At 40.3% G+C, this 14,744-nt stretch overlaps 1 protein-coding gene across 4 annotated transcripts in view; it reads right to left on the bottom strand.

Moving 5' to 3' along the window:
• Positions 1-14,744, bottom strand: part of clocka (clock circadian regulator a) — a 47,923-nt gene that overhangs the window by 3,209 nt on the left and 29,970 nt on the right. Inside the window, exons 10-22 of one of the 4 annotated variants that reach the window (XM_033620680.2) lie at positions 13,038-13,151; positions 12,830-12,948; positions 12,120-12,202; positions 9,172-9,278; positions 8,931-9,078; positions 6,039-6,114; positions 5,775-5,919; positions 5,583-5,683; positions 5,347-5,469; positions 3,089-3,247; positions 2,765-2,974; positions 2,481-2,665; positions 767-1,025 (exon numbers count right to left, since the gene is read on the bottom strand). In XM_033620680.2, the coding sequence (XP_033476571.2) occupies positions 767-1,025; positions 2,481-2,665; positions 2,765-2,974; positions 3,089-3,247; positions 5,347-5,469; positions 5,583-5,683; positions 5,775-5,919; positions 6,039-6,114; positions 8,931-9,078; positions 9,172-9,278; positions 12,120-12,202; positions 12,830-12,948; positions 13,038-13,151 (1,829 nt within the window). The remainder of the gene's footprint in view (positions 1-766; positions 1,026-2,480; positions 2,666-2,764; positions 2,975-3,088; positions 3,248-5,346; positions 5,470-5,582; positions 5,684-5,774; positions 5,920-6,038; positions 6,115-8,930; positions 9,079-9,171; positions 9,279-12,119; positions 12,203-12,829; positions 12,949-13,037; positions 13,152-14,744) is intronic. The other 3 variants (XM_078168517.1, XM_033620681.2, XM_078168518.1) reach the window with 3 other exon arrangements.

The raw sequence follows: 14,744 nt of genomic DNA, 5'->3' as shown, positions 1-14,744 counted from the left end.
GACCAGCTGCACTATACTTTTTATTTTAATTGAGTTAAACTGTTAAAGCAGAAATGTATATTTATATTTTTCATTCAAAAAATGTGTTAAAAAAACAGCAGGATTTTATTTTTCACTTTTATATTTCTATTTTCATTCAAACTGTGAAAAAGCAGGATTTTATATATATTTGTTTCATTCAAAAATTGTGTAAAAAGAGTTAACTGCTGTGGTGGTATGTTTTAATAAGGTTACCAATAAGTAAAAGATATTTAATAGTTGTCTATTTTTTTCATTACTGTACCGAAAAAAATGAACCGTGACTTGTGTACCGAGGTACATACCGAACCGAGATTTTTGTGTACCGTTACACCCCTATACAAAGCCATTTAAATGGTCATTGTAACAGGAAGCTACACATACTGAGCTCACAACTACAGAATACACAGTGGCTGTCACTTAGCACCACTAAGGGTCTGATCACACAGAAAGCGTTTTAGCAGTTGGAGGCAGCTTTTTGTAATTGTTTTTAACTAAAATGAAGCTTTTGCTCGCAGTTTTTGTTTTGCGACGCACCTCTCATTTCTGTGCTCTGGCAGCCTGGCGTTTTTGCCGGAGCACTCTGAACTCCTCAAGTTGAAAAACGTGCAGCAAGCATTTTTTGTTGTTTTTTTTATCAGTGGCATTCAGATTTAAAAAAAGAAAAAAGGCAGAGCTGTGCGCTTTCTGTGTGATCCGGGCCTAAAGTGCAAAGTTACCTAAATGTTCATTTCCCCCTGAGTGTTACCTGTAGGAACTGTGTTTGCTGCTGGGCCAGTGGAGCCTGCCCTGGCTGCATGGCTGTGACCTGTGACTGCTGCTGTACCTGCTGCTCCTGCTGCTGCTGTGGTGGCTGCTGGGAAATGCTGATGGTCTGGGTCTGGCCCTGCTGGGGAGCAAAGGCCGTCACCACTTGGCCCATAAACATGGTTGTGGGGACCATGACTGCCCCACATGCCATCTGACCTGTCACTAGCTTGGTGAGCAGTTGAGGACTGGCAGGAAACCTGTGAGCAACAGGAAGTGGGCAAAGGTCAGGTAGAGGTCACTGAATCATTCATAACATTAGGGAAACATGTAATCTTGGTTGCTGATGTTGTTAATTTCTCCCCGATTTTGGATCAGTTTCCTCCTGGATCATGTCCATCTGTAAAGACTTTGGTTTAGAAGCTTTTAATGGTGATTTTTCATCATACAAAGTGTCGCAGTCATTTCCTCTACTGCAAGTACACTGCTACATGTAGCTACATGCAAATATCAGGGAAACACGTAAATTTTGTTGCCAGTGTTTTTAATTTCACCGCAATTTTCGATCTGATTGCTGCTTGAGCATGTCCGGTTTTGTTTAGAAGCTGTTGAGGATTTTCAATGGTAGAAAGTGCTGCTATACTCCACCATTCCCCAACTGCAAGTACGCTGCTACATGTAGCTACATGCTAACATCAGGCAAGCACATAAACTTGGTTGCCGTTGTCATTAATTTCTTCCCAATTTTGCATCATATTCCTGCTGGAACATGTCCGGTTTTGTTTAGAAGCTTCTGTTGAGGATTTTTAATTGGAGAAAGTGCTGCTATACTCCACCATTCCCCCACTGCAGGTACGATGCTACATGTAGCTACATGCTAACGTCAGGCAAGCATGTAAAATTGGTTGCTGTTGTCATTAATTTCTTCCCAATTTTGCATCATATTCCTGCTGGAACATGTCCGGTTTTGTTTAGAAGCTTCTGTTGAGGATTTTTAATTGGAGAAAGTGCTGCTATACTCCACCATTCCCCCACTGCAGGTACGATGCTACATGTAGCTACATGCTAACGTCAGGCAAGCATGTAAAATTGGTTGCTGTTGTCATTAATTTCTTCCCAATTTCGCATCATATTCCTGCTGGAACATGTCCGGTTTTGTTTAGAAGCTTCTGTTGAGGATTTTTAATTGGAGAAAGTGCTGCTATACTCCACCATTCCCCCACTGCAGGTACGATGCTACATGTAGCTACATGCTAACGTCAGGCAAGCACGTAAAATTGGTTGCTGTTGTCATTAATTTCTTCCCAATTTCGCATCATATTCCTGCTGGAACATGTTTGTTTAGATGCTTTAATTAATGATTTTTAATGGTCAAAAGTGCTTCTGTTACAGTCATTCCCTGGGGGCAATGACAGGGCAAAGATGCAGAGATGGAAACAATGATCAATCAGAGCAGACTGGGCTTTTTCAGAAGGCAGACTTAAAGAGACAGATGCTAAAATGGAGTGTGAATATGGGTGTTGCAGCACAGACAGTATGAGGAAAACAGTGTTTTTGTGACCATTAAAAAATGTTAACATGTTCTACCAGAAACCCAAAATACAAGTATGAACCTAAAAATGAGCATAATGACACCTCTTTAATAACAGATTCACTTTATGTGAAGACAGAACATACAACTATGACATGATAAATGAGAGTAGTTTGATGCAAACCTAATCTGAGCTGAACGGTCCTGTGCAAATGTAGCCACAGCAGGAGTGTTGGGTCCAGTGTTCTGAGCCAGGCTGGTGGCAATCTGGACCACATTAGGGCTTTGCTGAGGGATCATCATTGTGTTGTAGAGAGACGCAGGCAGTGGATTTTGTTGGGGCTGCAGAGTGAGAGACGACCGCTGAGACTGAAATAGACAGAGCCAGAGTAAGTGGCGAGATGTGGTTGTGTTGGATGTGTTTAATGAACAGCACAGGGAGAAGGAGAACTGTTTAGTTTGTCAGACCTGTGAGAGTGCTGTGCTCTGTTCCCTTAGGAGTGTTTGTTGCTGGGGCTGGGGCTGGACAGCATGTTGTTGCTGTATGCTGTTCTGTAGAGGCCCTGCAGAGACCACCTGGCCCTGCATGCTGAGTGTTCCCCCCTGCTGCACGGCGTTCCCCTGAGCCATCTGAACAGACCCCAGATTTAGTCCTCCAGCTCCTTTCTGCACGAACATCTGAAATAAACAGCAAAGGTTCTATAACTGTAAAACCATCCACCCAAACTGTACATAAATAAATAGATTAAATGCATGTTTGCCCCACACTCCTGAGCAGCTCTTCAGTCTCACCTGCAAGCTCTGTCCCTGCACTCTCTGCAGCTCGTCCTGGATCTGCCGCAGCTCATCCTGCTGCCGCTGAATGTTGGCCTCGATCATCCTGGTCCTCTGCTCCAGCTGCTCTTTCAGGTTCTGCATGGCTTCTAGCTGGCTGGAGAACTGCACCATTGACTGGCAAAAGAACAATGACATAGGGGGAATGGCAGGTAAGTTAAATGGCAGCTGCTGAGGAAGCACAAAGAGTGATTCATTGTGAAGAGTGATTCAGGGGAGTGTGCATGGTCTAATGCTGACTAAAATCCAACTGAATCTGTGGTCCAGGTATATCTGGGGTTAGCCTGCCTGTATCCAGCAAATTTTATCAGTGTAGGACACCAAAACATTGTTTGGCACACGTGATCTTCTCAGGCAGAGGAGAAAGCGTTATCATTCTTCCTCCTGCAATCGCCTAAAAATGTAATTGAAAACAATTTGTTTTGGCTAGGTAACTTGAATCTCGCTCACTGGCTTCACATAAACACAGGCACAGTCCAGATTTTAAAGTTCAGAATTTGTATCAAAAACAATTTAAGCGGGGGGTTACAGTACAGGCAAATGCATTATGATTTGATTGAATGAATGATGACTGATTTGACAGTTTATGGGCAGTCACTCATTGGGTCAGTCAATATGTTTGGCAGATTCAATGAGATAGAATAACAAGAATCGCGGCCCTCTGACGCTTCCTCCTCCTACCTGGCTGTATCCAGCGTGCACTGCACATACAGGCAGGTTATATAGAGCACACAATGAACAGGAGCGCGCTGCGAGACAGCCGCGGTCAGCGGAGACAGAGGGAATTCTTCACAGTATTTATTCATTTTTATGTTTTACATTTAAGTTGCAACTATGAGCTAGTTCCAGAGCAACAGAAATATACTTATGAATTTTATATTTTTAGCACCAGTCCTTCTTAATGATGACTAGTGCAGTGCCCGTTCAAAATGTGCCTGGAACAGGTCGATTGCTTGGCCTTTCTCCAGACAACTAACCCAAACAGCTTCATACTCAACACGGCTCTTCCTTGCGTCATGAGCAACACACCTGCCATGACATATTTGCATTTGAGTACACGCATCATTTACTATCAGCTACCTATTTGGGACCAGGCTATTTCCAAGAACAAAAGCATTCCAAGAGTGGTTAACAGTTACATCCCTGAAAGCAAGCCATTCGGTGGTAGGGGTCCCCTCTCAAAACACTGCACAGTGTTTGTAATGCACTACTAATAAATACATCCGGATCTCAAGAACCTGCACTCGACACCGCACTTCCTAGGGGCTTCAGCGATACACGTGCAGATGTGCATACTACTCGTGAAAGAGCTGAAGCTGAAACTGGGTTTTTATTTTAGAAAAAGAAACGAGAAAAGAGACTGGTCTCTGCCACATTCTTGACTGTTTATGGGGATGTGCTATATATGAGTGCACCCACCCAGTGTTTGCATGCTCTGGACTCTGTGTACCATGGTGCATTGAGATTTATTACCAACTGTGAGCCACTAACTCATCATTGTGTCCTGTACGCTCGAGTTAGCTGGCTGTCTTTAAAATTTCATAGACATTTCATTGGCATTCTCTTGTTTACAAAGCTATTCTTGGCCTACTTCCAGCATATTGATGTGTGAAAGTTAAGCAAAAAAATGAAAATGGCTCTGCTCTCTGTTCGCAGATCATGTCTGTATTGTCTGTACCGAGGGTACATACAGAGTTTGGCAAGCGAGCATTTATGTCTGCAGCTCCTTATATGTGGAATCTTCTGCAGAAGGACTTAAAGTTGTACAGCTTGCTTCCTCTTGGCTGTTTCAAAACACTGTTGCAGGATTTTTGTACACAATCTGCTACATGCTACTGTCAAGTTGTATCTTAGCTGGTCTTTGCAATCATGTGTAGTTGCCGATTTTTGCGTTTTTTTTGCTTCATTTCTAGTATATTTTAACATACTTTTTGGCTTTTCATTGTAGTAATCTTATTTTGTGTTTTACATTGACTGTTTTAGAGTCTGAACTGAGAAGCAGAATTGGTAATTAACTATTCACCTCCTTTTAATGCGCCTCCCTATTTATCAGAGGAGCTCAAGACACAATTTTAACCATAACACACCATAAATTATATTTATATTACATTTAAGAAAGAATCCAATTAGGCGTCACTGACAGAGAGATTTATGGCGCATGAAAAGCTGTCTGGCTCCTAATATTAGATATAAATTAAATAAGATAAATGTCTTACTTGGCTGCTGGTCTGAACTTGTTGCTGCTGTTGAGACTGCGGTTGTTGTTGTTGTTGCTGTTGTTGTTGTGACACTATGGATGGTGCCATGTTCTGTCCTGTATTTTGGGAGCTCATCGACTGCTGATAGAATTAAGACAGAAACAGTATTAGCACCAGACAACACCAAAAAATGAAGAACAGTTCAGAGTAAAGCGCTGTGAATCTCTTTTCTCTGTTCTCGTCTCTTCACCAACCTGACTGCTGATAGATGATCTTCGTTGTGATGTCATCTCCACAACAGAGACAGACTGGCGACCTGGTGTACTCCTGTCTCCCTGAAGCTTCATCTGTGATGCTAAGAGGGAAATATAAACATGAGGCTCTGATTAAAAAAAGAGAAGACTGCCTTAGATGTAACAGTCATAGAGATCGTTGAGGGTACTTACAGGCCGGGTCAGACACGGCGGTGTGTGAGGATTTGCGTGAGCTGCGAGACGAGGCTGAGGGCGTCCGGCTGTGGTTGAAGCGCTCCAGAGCCTCCTTCAGGCTGGAAGTGTTGAGCTGGGACTCAGAGCCTGAATCCTGGGACTGCTGTGAGGTGGGGAGATGGTCAGCTTTGGGTCTCCATATAAAGTATAATCACAGATTACTGATCCATCATCCTACAATTAATTTTAAAAAGCCTAACTACTGTCGAACAGACATCTCACCTTGTCTGCTGTGATCTCAGGTTGTGATTCTTCAATTCCGAGCTCTCTGCGCTGCTCTGCTCGTACTTCAGCGTAACTGTAGAGCAAAGACAGTGAATAAACTTCTTATAAACTTCTTATATACGGATCATCCACGATAAGTCACCAAGTATTTAAAACTTTACCCAGTTAAATTCTCAAAAAAATAAATTAATAAAAAAAAATTCAATTCAATTTTCTTGTAAAAACTTCTATTAAATTTGTGGGATTTTGCAAAATCATGCAGCTCTACTCCAAAAATTTTTTTAGTTATGATTTTTTTATGTTTGGCCCACAGAGCTATGTTTGCTCATTTTTGCAGCTCTTCGTGTGATTTATCTAAACCTCACCAACTGCTGATTTTTCACTGTATTGGGTTAAATTTGTAGTGAATATCCAAGAGACCCTAGTTATAGCATGTGTTACACCCGCAAATGTAATAACAGCCCACAAACGTAATAGCTTTGAATGTAATAATCCTGCAAATTTAATAAATTTCCCACAAACGTAACAGCAGCTGCCTACTACAAACGTAACACACAATTTTCCGCAAATGTAATACCTATTACATTTGCAGGAAATTATTACATATGTGGGAAGGTGAAAATCTAAACTGTAATAAATTCCCACAAATGTAATACAAGACTGAATAATGATCTTTGTGGTTGTTGTTGTTTGTTTGTTTACTTATACACCTGCCAATAGTGATGCGTGTGTTGACAAACAACCCGCAGGTCGGGTGGGGCGGGTCAGAAAGTGACAGAGCAGGGTTCTGAGTAAGTTAGAAATAACTTACAGAAACACACACATACACACACACACACACACACACACACACACTGGTCATTCCCTGCCAGTTCACAGAATTACTCTGTGGCAGCAAATATGTCATTTAATTGTATTTATTTTATTTTATTCTGCCTCTTGTTAATACAGATTTCTCTGCAGCATCTGGCCTACAGTACCTGTTCAGCACCTCAGACAGCGGCGCTGCAGGGTGGGTTGGCTCTCATAGGGGGTCAGGTGCAGGTTGTAAGGTTTTAAAAACCACGGTTTACAATAACTTAATCCTCCTCCACTCAAAAATGTGTTTTCTTCTTGTTCCTACAGATGAATGTTTGAGCCTCACTGTGCAGAATGATGTATGTGCAGAGCTTAACACTCGAAGGCTTTTTTCACATTTATCTGCTAAAAATGCTCATATGATTTTAAGGGCTAGAGCTACGAGCCTATGTTGGTGGCTTATGTAGCCTATGTTTGAACCATTTAATTAAAATATGTCTGCATATCAAAAGCCAAAAACTTGAATATGTCGTTCATTCTTTAGAAGGGCTACAAGCATGATTTGTGACATCACAAATATTTTAGAAGCCAGTCATTGTCCAATCTTCAACTTACACAAGTGTGATGTGGAAACTTGAAGCCTCTAGTGCACATACCCTGAGAATGGACTTAACAGTGAAACCTTTGGGATGAAGAATAAAATTGGCATATTGATAGATTCTAGATTCTTCTTTGAAGTAATGAAAACATTTTTCAAGATTTAAGACTGGTACTTTTTGATAGTAACATGGATCAAGTGACCATCGCCTGCACGTCTTCTTTGGTTTTATTGGTAGAGTTTTGATGCATACCCATACATTCATTTATTTGCGGCAACTATCAAATAATTCATATTCAAATAATAATAAGTGGATGAGACCTTACATTACACTTAAAGGTGGGAAATTTATTACATTTGCAGGATTATTACATTCAAAGCTGCAGATTTGTATTACGTTTGTGGTTTATTACGTTTGTGGGCCGTTATTACGTTTGCAGGTGTAACAGCATGTATTCATGTAAATAGTTGTTGCTAAATGTTTTGCAGATTTTTTAAAAAAAAATATATCTGAAAGGAATATCAAGACTTTTTCATAAAAAATACAAATTATCATTATTATTTCAATTAAAATAATCAATCTGGGGAAAGTATACAGTCAAAATAAACTAAAAGGATTTTTTGTTTGTTTGTTTATTTCAGCTCTGAAGCTTTATTTAGCGAGATCTGTGGCATTCAATTTTCTATGCAGGATCAAATAACGATGTGATAGAACCAGAGTCATTTTGCACAGATTCTAAATTTGGTCGCTATAAAGTGAAAACTAGTGGAGACTTTAACAAAAAATAAAAAATAAAAAATTGATTACTGTAAAATATGCAGTTTCAAATTATTCTTTAGATTTCTTGGATGTCCTGTACAAATTTTAACCCAATCTAATGAAAGTAAGCAATTAATGAAGCTTAGAATGCAAATACATGATGGACTTTAGTGCAAAGGGCCAAATTAAAAAAAAAAGTATAAATTTTAATAAAAGTTTTTCCATGAGTTTTTTCAGGAAATTCCATAAAATGAACAGGGAGGTCCTTGGTTTGTTGGTATTGGTATGGAATTACCAAATCAATCAAGTAGTAAAATTAAGTATCATGCAGCTGCGCACTATCTCCAAACCCAGTGTGTTACTCAGTCTTGTTTATCCCGTCTTCAACTGGTCAAAAATACAGCAGCAAGAGTTTTAACAGGGTCAAAAAAGACGGAGCACATTACCCCCATTCTTGCCTCCTGGCTGTGTGTTAGCTACAGAATACATTTTAAGATTCTGATGTTTGTCTACAAAGTGTCTTCTGTTTCTCCTCTTTCTCTTGCTTTGCTTTTCTCTATGTTGCTGTAAGAGCACTTATGATCAACTCTGTTTGTGTTTCAAGTGCTATATAAGTAAAGTTGACTTGACTGTGAGTATATAATATTGTGATTTCAGTGACAGATGCAGGACAAAGATGACTTGAGACTCTTCTCTAACAATGTGAATATCTCTGGGTAAATCTTTCATGTACCTTACAACAGTGTGTGTGCAGACAATAAACTCTGGTCTGGAGTTCCACTGGTGGTAGGTGATGTAGTAGTGGGTCTGAAGCCAAATCCACTGCTGCCCTTTGGTGAGGAATCTGTAGTAGCAGGACTTTCCTTTGCCATACTGCATTACTGCAGACACACAAGGAGAGGGAGCGGACTGATGACGAAGCCGAGGATTGTAGATGAAGTCACTTGAATGATGTCTGACAAAGCAGTACTCACAGTGTTCATGGCATTTGGCCAGTGTTTCCAGGTCATCGACGTGGTAGTAGTCATATCCTGATGTACCCAGGACCTCAAACGGGAGGTAACCTATGATGGGTGGAGCTCTGGACAAACAAAGAACATACTATTGAGATGAGTCATTAACAGACTTCCACACACCTTCTACACTTGTTAAAGTGAATAAGTCATCATACTGTGGTTTTTCTCAAAGGGCTCACAGCGTTAAGAGTCAATATTAATTGAATAAATACGGCTATGAGATAAACCCTGAAATAAATAGATGAGTCAATATAGTTCAATAAATAAACAAATTGTTTTTTATTTTTAAAAAAGAACATTTGTCAAAGGATTACTTTTTCCGGTGGACATTTATTTCCTAATTTTTAATTTTACTTTATGTAACCGGTGGTAAAAGACTTATGGAAATTAAAAATCTCTTATTTAAGAGTGTCCTGGCCAAGACAGGCAGCAGCACAAACAACACGGTTACAAACAATAAAACAAACTGAAAACAAGTTGCCACATTTATTCCCCAGCTCATTTTACCTTCATGAAAAACTTATTCATTTTATATACTGTATTGACTTAGTTATATATTTATCTGTACATTTAGTTATAGATTTATTGCCTTATTTATTTATTTCAGAATTTATTTCACAGCCATAGCTATTTCATTTGTAGGCATAATTATTTATTTATGTATATAAATTCTTTTTAATATTGACATAAATAGCATTTCAGACTCATCAACTTTGGGATCTTCCATGACAACAGCAGAGTTTCATAACAGCACTCATGGGATCATGGGAAAATGCTTCACAAATGAAGCTTTAATTAATATAGACGACCTTTTCACCGCTTCTGCAGCAGCAAAACTATATTTACCAGTCAAACTCAACAAACAGGCTGTCAGACGTTGAAGCTGTGATTCCCGATGGAACATGTAAAGTTTTAAGAAGTTTCTACCAACCATCCTGCAGTGTGTCTTGACAAGTTGCTGTTGTTAGTGCGACAGAGTTAGGTTGCTTTCACACCTGTAGTTAGATAATTTGGTAGAGATTGAGAAACAAATAACATATATTGTTACTTTGAGCCCTAATTCGCTTCATGTCCACACTGGTTTATTACAACAAACCAAGAGGAGTAAACAGGAAGTTGTACAGACTGACAGTGGGAAGTTTTGGTGATGCCATCTGCCTGACAGACAGCAGGTTATGCTGCACTTTACTGCTCTTTATATGTTTATTTATCTTCTCTGAAGTCACAAAGTGCTCACAAATTAATAACTGATAATGATTATTATTAGTTAAAACTGCAACTGGATCTCATATATCATAACTAGTGACTAACACATACAAAAAGGACCAACGTGCCTTTTTACTGGGGAATTGCTCGACTAATACGCAGAACACAAGCTCAACACAGAGGCTACACATCACTCATAAGACTGGGAGATGACTTCTGTGACATTTTAAAATCAGCAGATGCAGTTAATATTAGCTTTGGAATTCCTGCTAATGTCACACATGTAGTCTTTCAGAGTCCTGTGGTGGGTCTGTGTAGCTCGAGTCCAGTGGACAGAAATCAAACCACGGCACCACAGTTTGAATTGGAACCAAACAGGGCGGTTGTAAAAGCACCCTTAAAGCTACAGTTGGTAACTTTTACACCCATAACCCTTTGTTATATTTGCTGAAACTGTCACTATGTTCACACAGAAGAACATGAGACAGATAGAAAAAACATGTTCCTCCTCATAGTGCTTCTAATGGCTTTGCAAGAATCTGCCACATGTGAATGAAATCAACCAATCAAAGCTGAGGAGTCTCTAACTGTATGTTCACACCAAAAGCGACCAGAGCTTCCAAAATGGTGGAAGCGACTTGGGCGACCTGGTTGTCAGCCGTGCGTCTTGGGCGACCAAAGCGACCAGAGTGGGTCCGGAGGGGAGTTAAAACTCGTTTAACTTTATGGTAATGAGCTCTGATGTGGTTCAGCAACAGCCAACTGGAATGCTGACGTGCTTCGATGAAGCGGGTCCCAGAGAACAAGCCATGTAACTTTGGTTCCTACAGCACACTTGTTCCGACGATGGATATCGAGAAGTTGATTACTTTCGTTCGCGCCCACTCAGTCCTTTTATAATGTGTCGCTGTTCGGTTACAGAGACCAAAATAAAAAGAATGAGGCTTGGGACCGTGTCGCGGAGGAAGTTGGTTGGTCTGGTGAGTGTTAAAGTGTGTAATGTTTGTAATAGAGGAGAGAATTGCAAGCTAATGTTGCGACGTAGCATGCAAGTCTTCCTTGCTTGGTTTGAGTGGGATGACATACGTTTTCTGTTTTCATTGACCAAACATAACTTTCTGTTGGCCAACTATGAGCTTTTTGACTGGACAACAGCAAGCAGCAACTACGCTGCTTTCAAGCCAGTAGTCTGCTTTGCAGCTCCTTTAAATTGACGAGCACGATCGAACGTTCAATGATTCACGTGATGAGCTACTAGAGCGACCAAAGTCATGCTTCTTGGACGTCCGCGACAGACTTTGCCTCTTTGGAAGCTTCTGGTGTGAACGCACAGTAACGCAGCTGTCAATCACTGTTTGTGAACTGTGGTCAAACTAGGCAGCGCTGATCAAATTAGAATCAAGATTCTGTTAACTGCATTGCTTTTTTCTCACCTCAAATGTTCTTAGAAACATATTTTAGTGAGTGTTTAGCTGTAAAATGAGAAAGTTTGTGACCTGGCTGCCATGCTGGTGACAGTTGAGCCAAAACGAAGCACTCTCTCAATTTACAGCCTAACAGTACACTAAAATAGTTGCCATCTACAGCTTTAATAAATGATCCATTGGTAAACAATAAAAAACACAACACAAACAAAATTGCACAATGAAAAACACACATCTGAACAAAGACACTGTATAAAAAATGAAAAAAAACTGTACCTGTGGTCCAAGAAGAGAAATTTCCACTCTAAACTATGTCTGGAGGTGAATTCCTCATTCGGCTCCTCGACAGTGCACATCTCCTGTGAGGGACGGGGTGAAAATGTAGAATGTATTCAGACGTTATCTCCAGTTATCTTAAAAATGTACTAAATACTAAAATATCTGAGCCCATGTGGAGCTGAACATGCAGGAAACAAGGTGAATCTTAAGAGGCAGATTTTAGCATTATATATAACTGCCAGTTCCTGTTTGTCTCACACTACTTTGTCTCAGAAGTTTAATTGGCATTTATGCTTGTCTTTTATTCAGATTCTGCTGTCTCAGTTTCAGCACAACCACTCTGTGTATTATTTTGTGATGCTGATCGTTTGAATTTAGTCCAAACTCAATTTCCAACAGTAACAGTAACAGTAAAATCAACAGTAGCTCTTACTCAGCTGGAAGTAAAATTTTACACAGTGGGGAAGAGACAAATAGAGAATAAGCAATTTCAAGCAAAGGAAAAGTGGTTGCCAACAGAGGCAACATGGGAGAGCACATAATGGTTGACAGGAACCCAAATGTGTTTGCCTGCGGTGACTGGGCAAGCGTTACTGTTCAGCCCTGTCCTAATTAAAACTACCTTTTTCCAGACCCTGAAGCATGAAACCAAATGTGTGTCAACCGGATAAGAAGTGAGAAGTGGAAGAACAGCGAATGATTCTTACCTTGATAAACTGCGGTTTGGCGAGCCTCACGGTTGCTATGAGACACACTCTGTCTTCAAAGGCGGAGTGAAGCGACCGCTGGATCACTCCCTCAAAACCGTTTCGGGTACAGTTAGGCACTGGTGACGAGTAAAACAACAGAGGAGTTAGACTTCGGAGCCAGGAAAACTCAACTCAAGGCTCAGACAGTTAATGCAGTGTAACTCACCATTATTCAGGGACTTGAAGTTTCCAATGAACTTGACATATTCGTACACAGGGGGCTCTTTGGGGTCGATCGTCCCTCGGAGCATGTGGCAACAGAACTCTAACTGATTTTTTGCTGTGGAAAAAAGAGCTGTGTTAAAAAAGAAGAAACTGAAGAAAGAATTTGCACTTGTTGTAAAAATGTATTTATAGTAATTAAGCAGTCTGCTAACTGTGTTCATTTGCACCTTTTAATACATGACAACATATGGAAAAAATATAAAACCAGAATATTCTATTTTGTTTTACTCGACTCCCACAATGATACTTTGCTTCGAGATAACCTGTCTCCTTCCCTCTGGCTCCCTGAGGCTGATGCTGCGTGCACATTAAAATGATGATGGGAAAAACATGTCTCCTCGAGGCTTATGACAAACTGCCAAAAGCAACCCAATAAGATGCAGCAGCAAATCTTGGTGCTCCCCAGGCTGCCTTGTGAAGTCTACCCAAACAATGAGAAACAGTCATGGCTGCTAGTGATGGAGACAGAAAACAAATACGCAGGAGGAAAGCACCTATGGATTGATAATGCCCAGTCATGTAATGGCTGTTTGAATCAGCTGTTCTGTATTCTGAAGCACTCAGTAGGATTCAGTAAATAGTGTAGCTGTCTGTTTTATCGTTTAATTTTAATGTAACAGGTATAAAAATGTTAATTAGACAGTAATCTGCATGGGAAATAAAGAAAAAGCAATTTTCATGGGTACAACACATTTCACTACGTTACCAATGCCAACAGCGTGACAAGGTGCTGAGTGTCTATTCTACACTGAGTGCTGCACATTTGCCATTTTTTCCAGTAGCAGTGAGTTGAAAAGTATTTAACTTTTAGTAAAACGCTGTGGCTGATCATCACTGTCACATTTCGCCCAGCCGTCACAGCAGAGAAGGGGCGGGACAAATACCAGAAATACTAGGGATGCACGATAATATTGGCACGTCATCAGTATCGGCTGATATTGGCTTTAAAATGAACTATCAGAGTCGCCCAACGAGCTTTTTCTTAATTTACACAAAGACTGAATATTACATACATGAAGAAGAATTGCATTTCATGTCTCCATGTGCTGGTGGGCCGTCACGATAAGAGTATCTATGCATAATATAATGTTAATTCCACTACAGAAGAGACTTCATGATGGGAAAAGTATATCTATCGATATTGTTTATCGGTCAAATGAGTTGATACATATCAGCGTATCGGACATTGGCAAAAAATCCAATATTGTGTTTCCCTGATAAAGACCAACCGTCACATCGCTGAACAACATCAACAACGGAGAAGAAAAATAATACTAAACCGGGACCCCAGGAATGCTGCTTAGCCTTGCAGCCAATTTTCCCTAGTGGCCAGTTGCAGTATTGCAGCAAAAAAAATCCCCTGCGGGCCAAAAAGCATTTTCCCCATAGGACACCGATATAACGGAGATGTCTGTAAAACTCATGATAGGACACCTCAAACAGGTAAATTATGAGTCTTTTGATCCATGGTGGTTTTATATTTGGAAAGCTTTTGAGAGCTGAGGAAAAATGGTTTCAAAATCTGTGACATCATCACAACGTAACGTCTATGAGCCCAGTGGGAACTCACACGCGGGGGCAGCAGGAGAAACACTACTGTGTATATTCAGTGGGCTACATACTGTGAAAGTAAACCCGAGAGCTAGAA

The sequence above is a fragment of the Epinephelus lanceolatus genome, chromosome 6 (assembly GCF_041903045.1).
Source record: "Epinephelus lanceolatus isolate andai-2023 chromosome 6, ASM4190304v1, whole genome shotgun sequence".
Classification (NCBI taxonomy): Eukaryota; Metazoa; Chordata; class Actinopteri; order Perciformes; family Serranidae; genus Epinephelus; species Epinephelus lanceolatus.
Note: the sequence above shows the minus strand (reverse complement) of the source record. Positions and strands in the feature narration are given on the sequence as shown.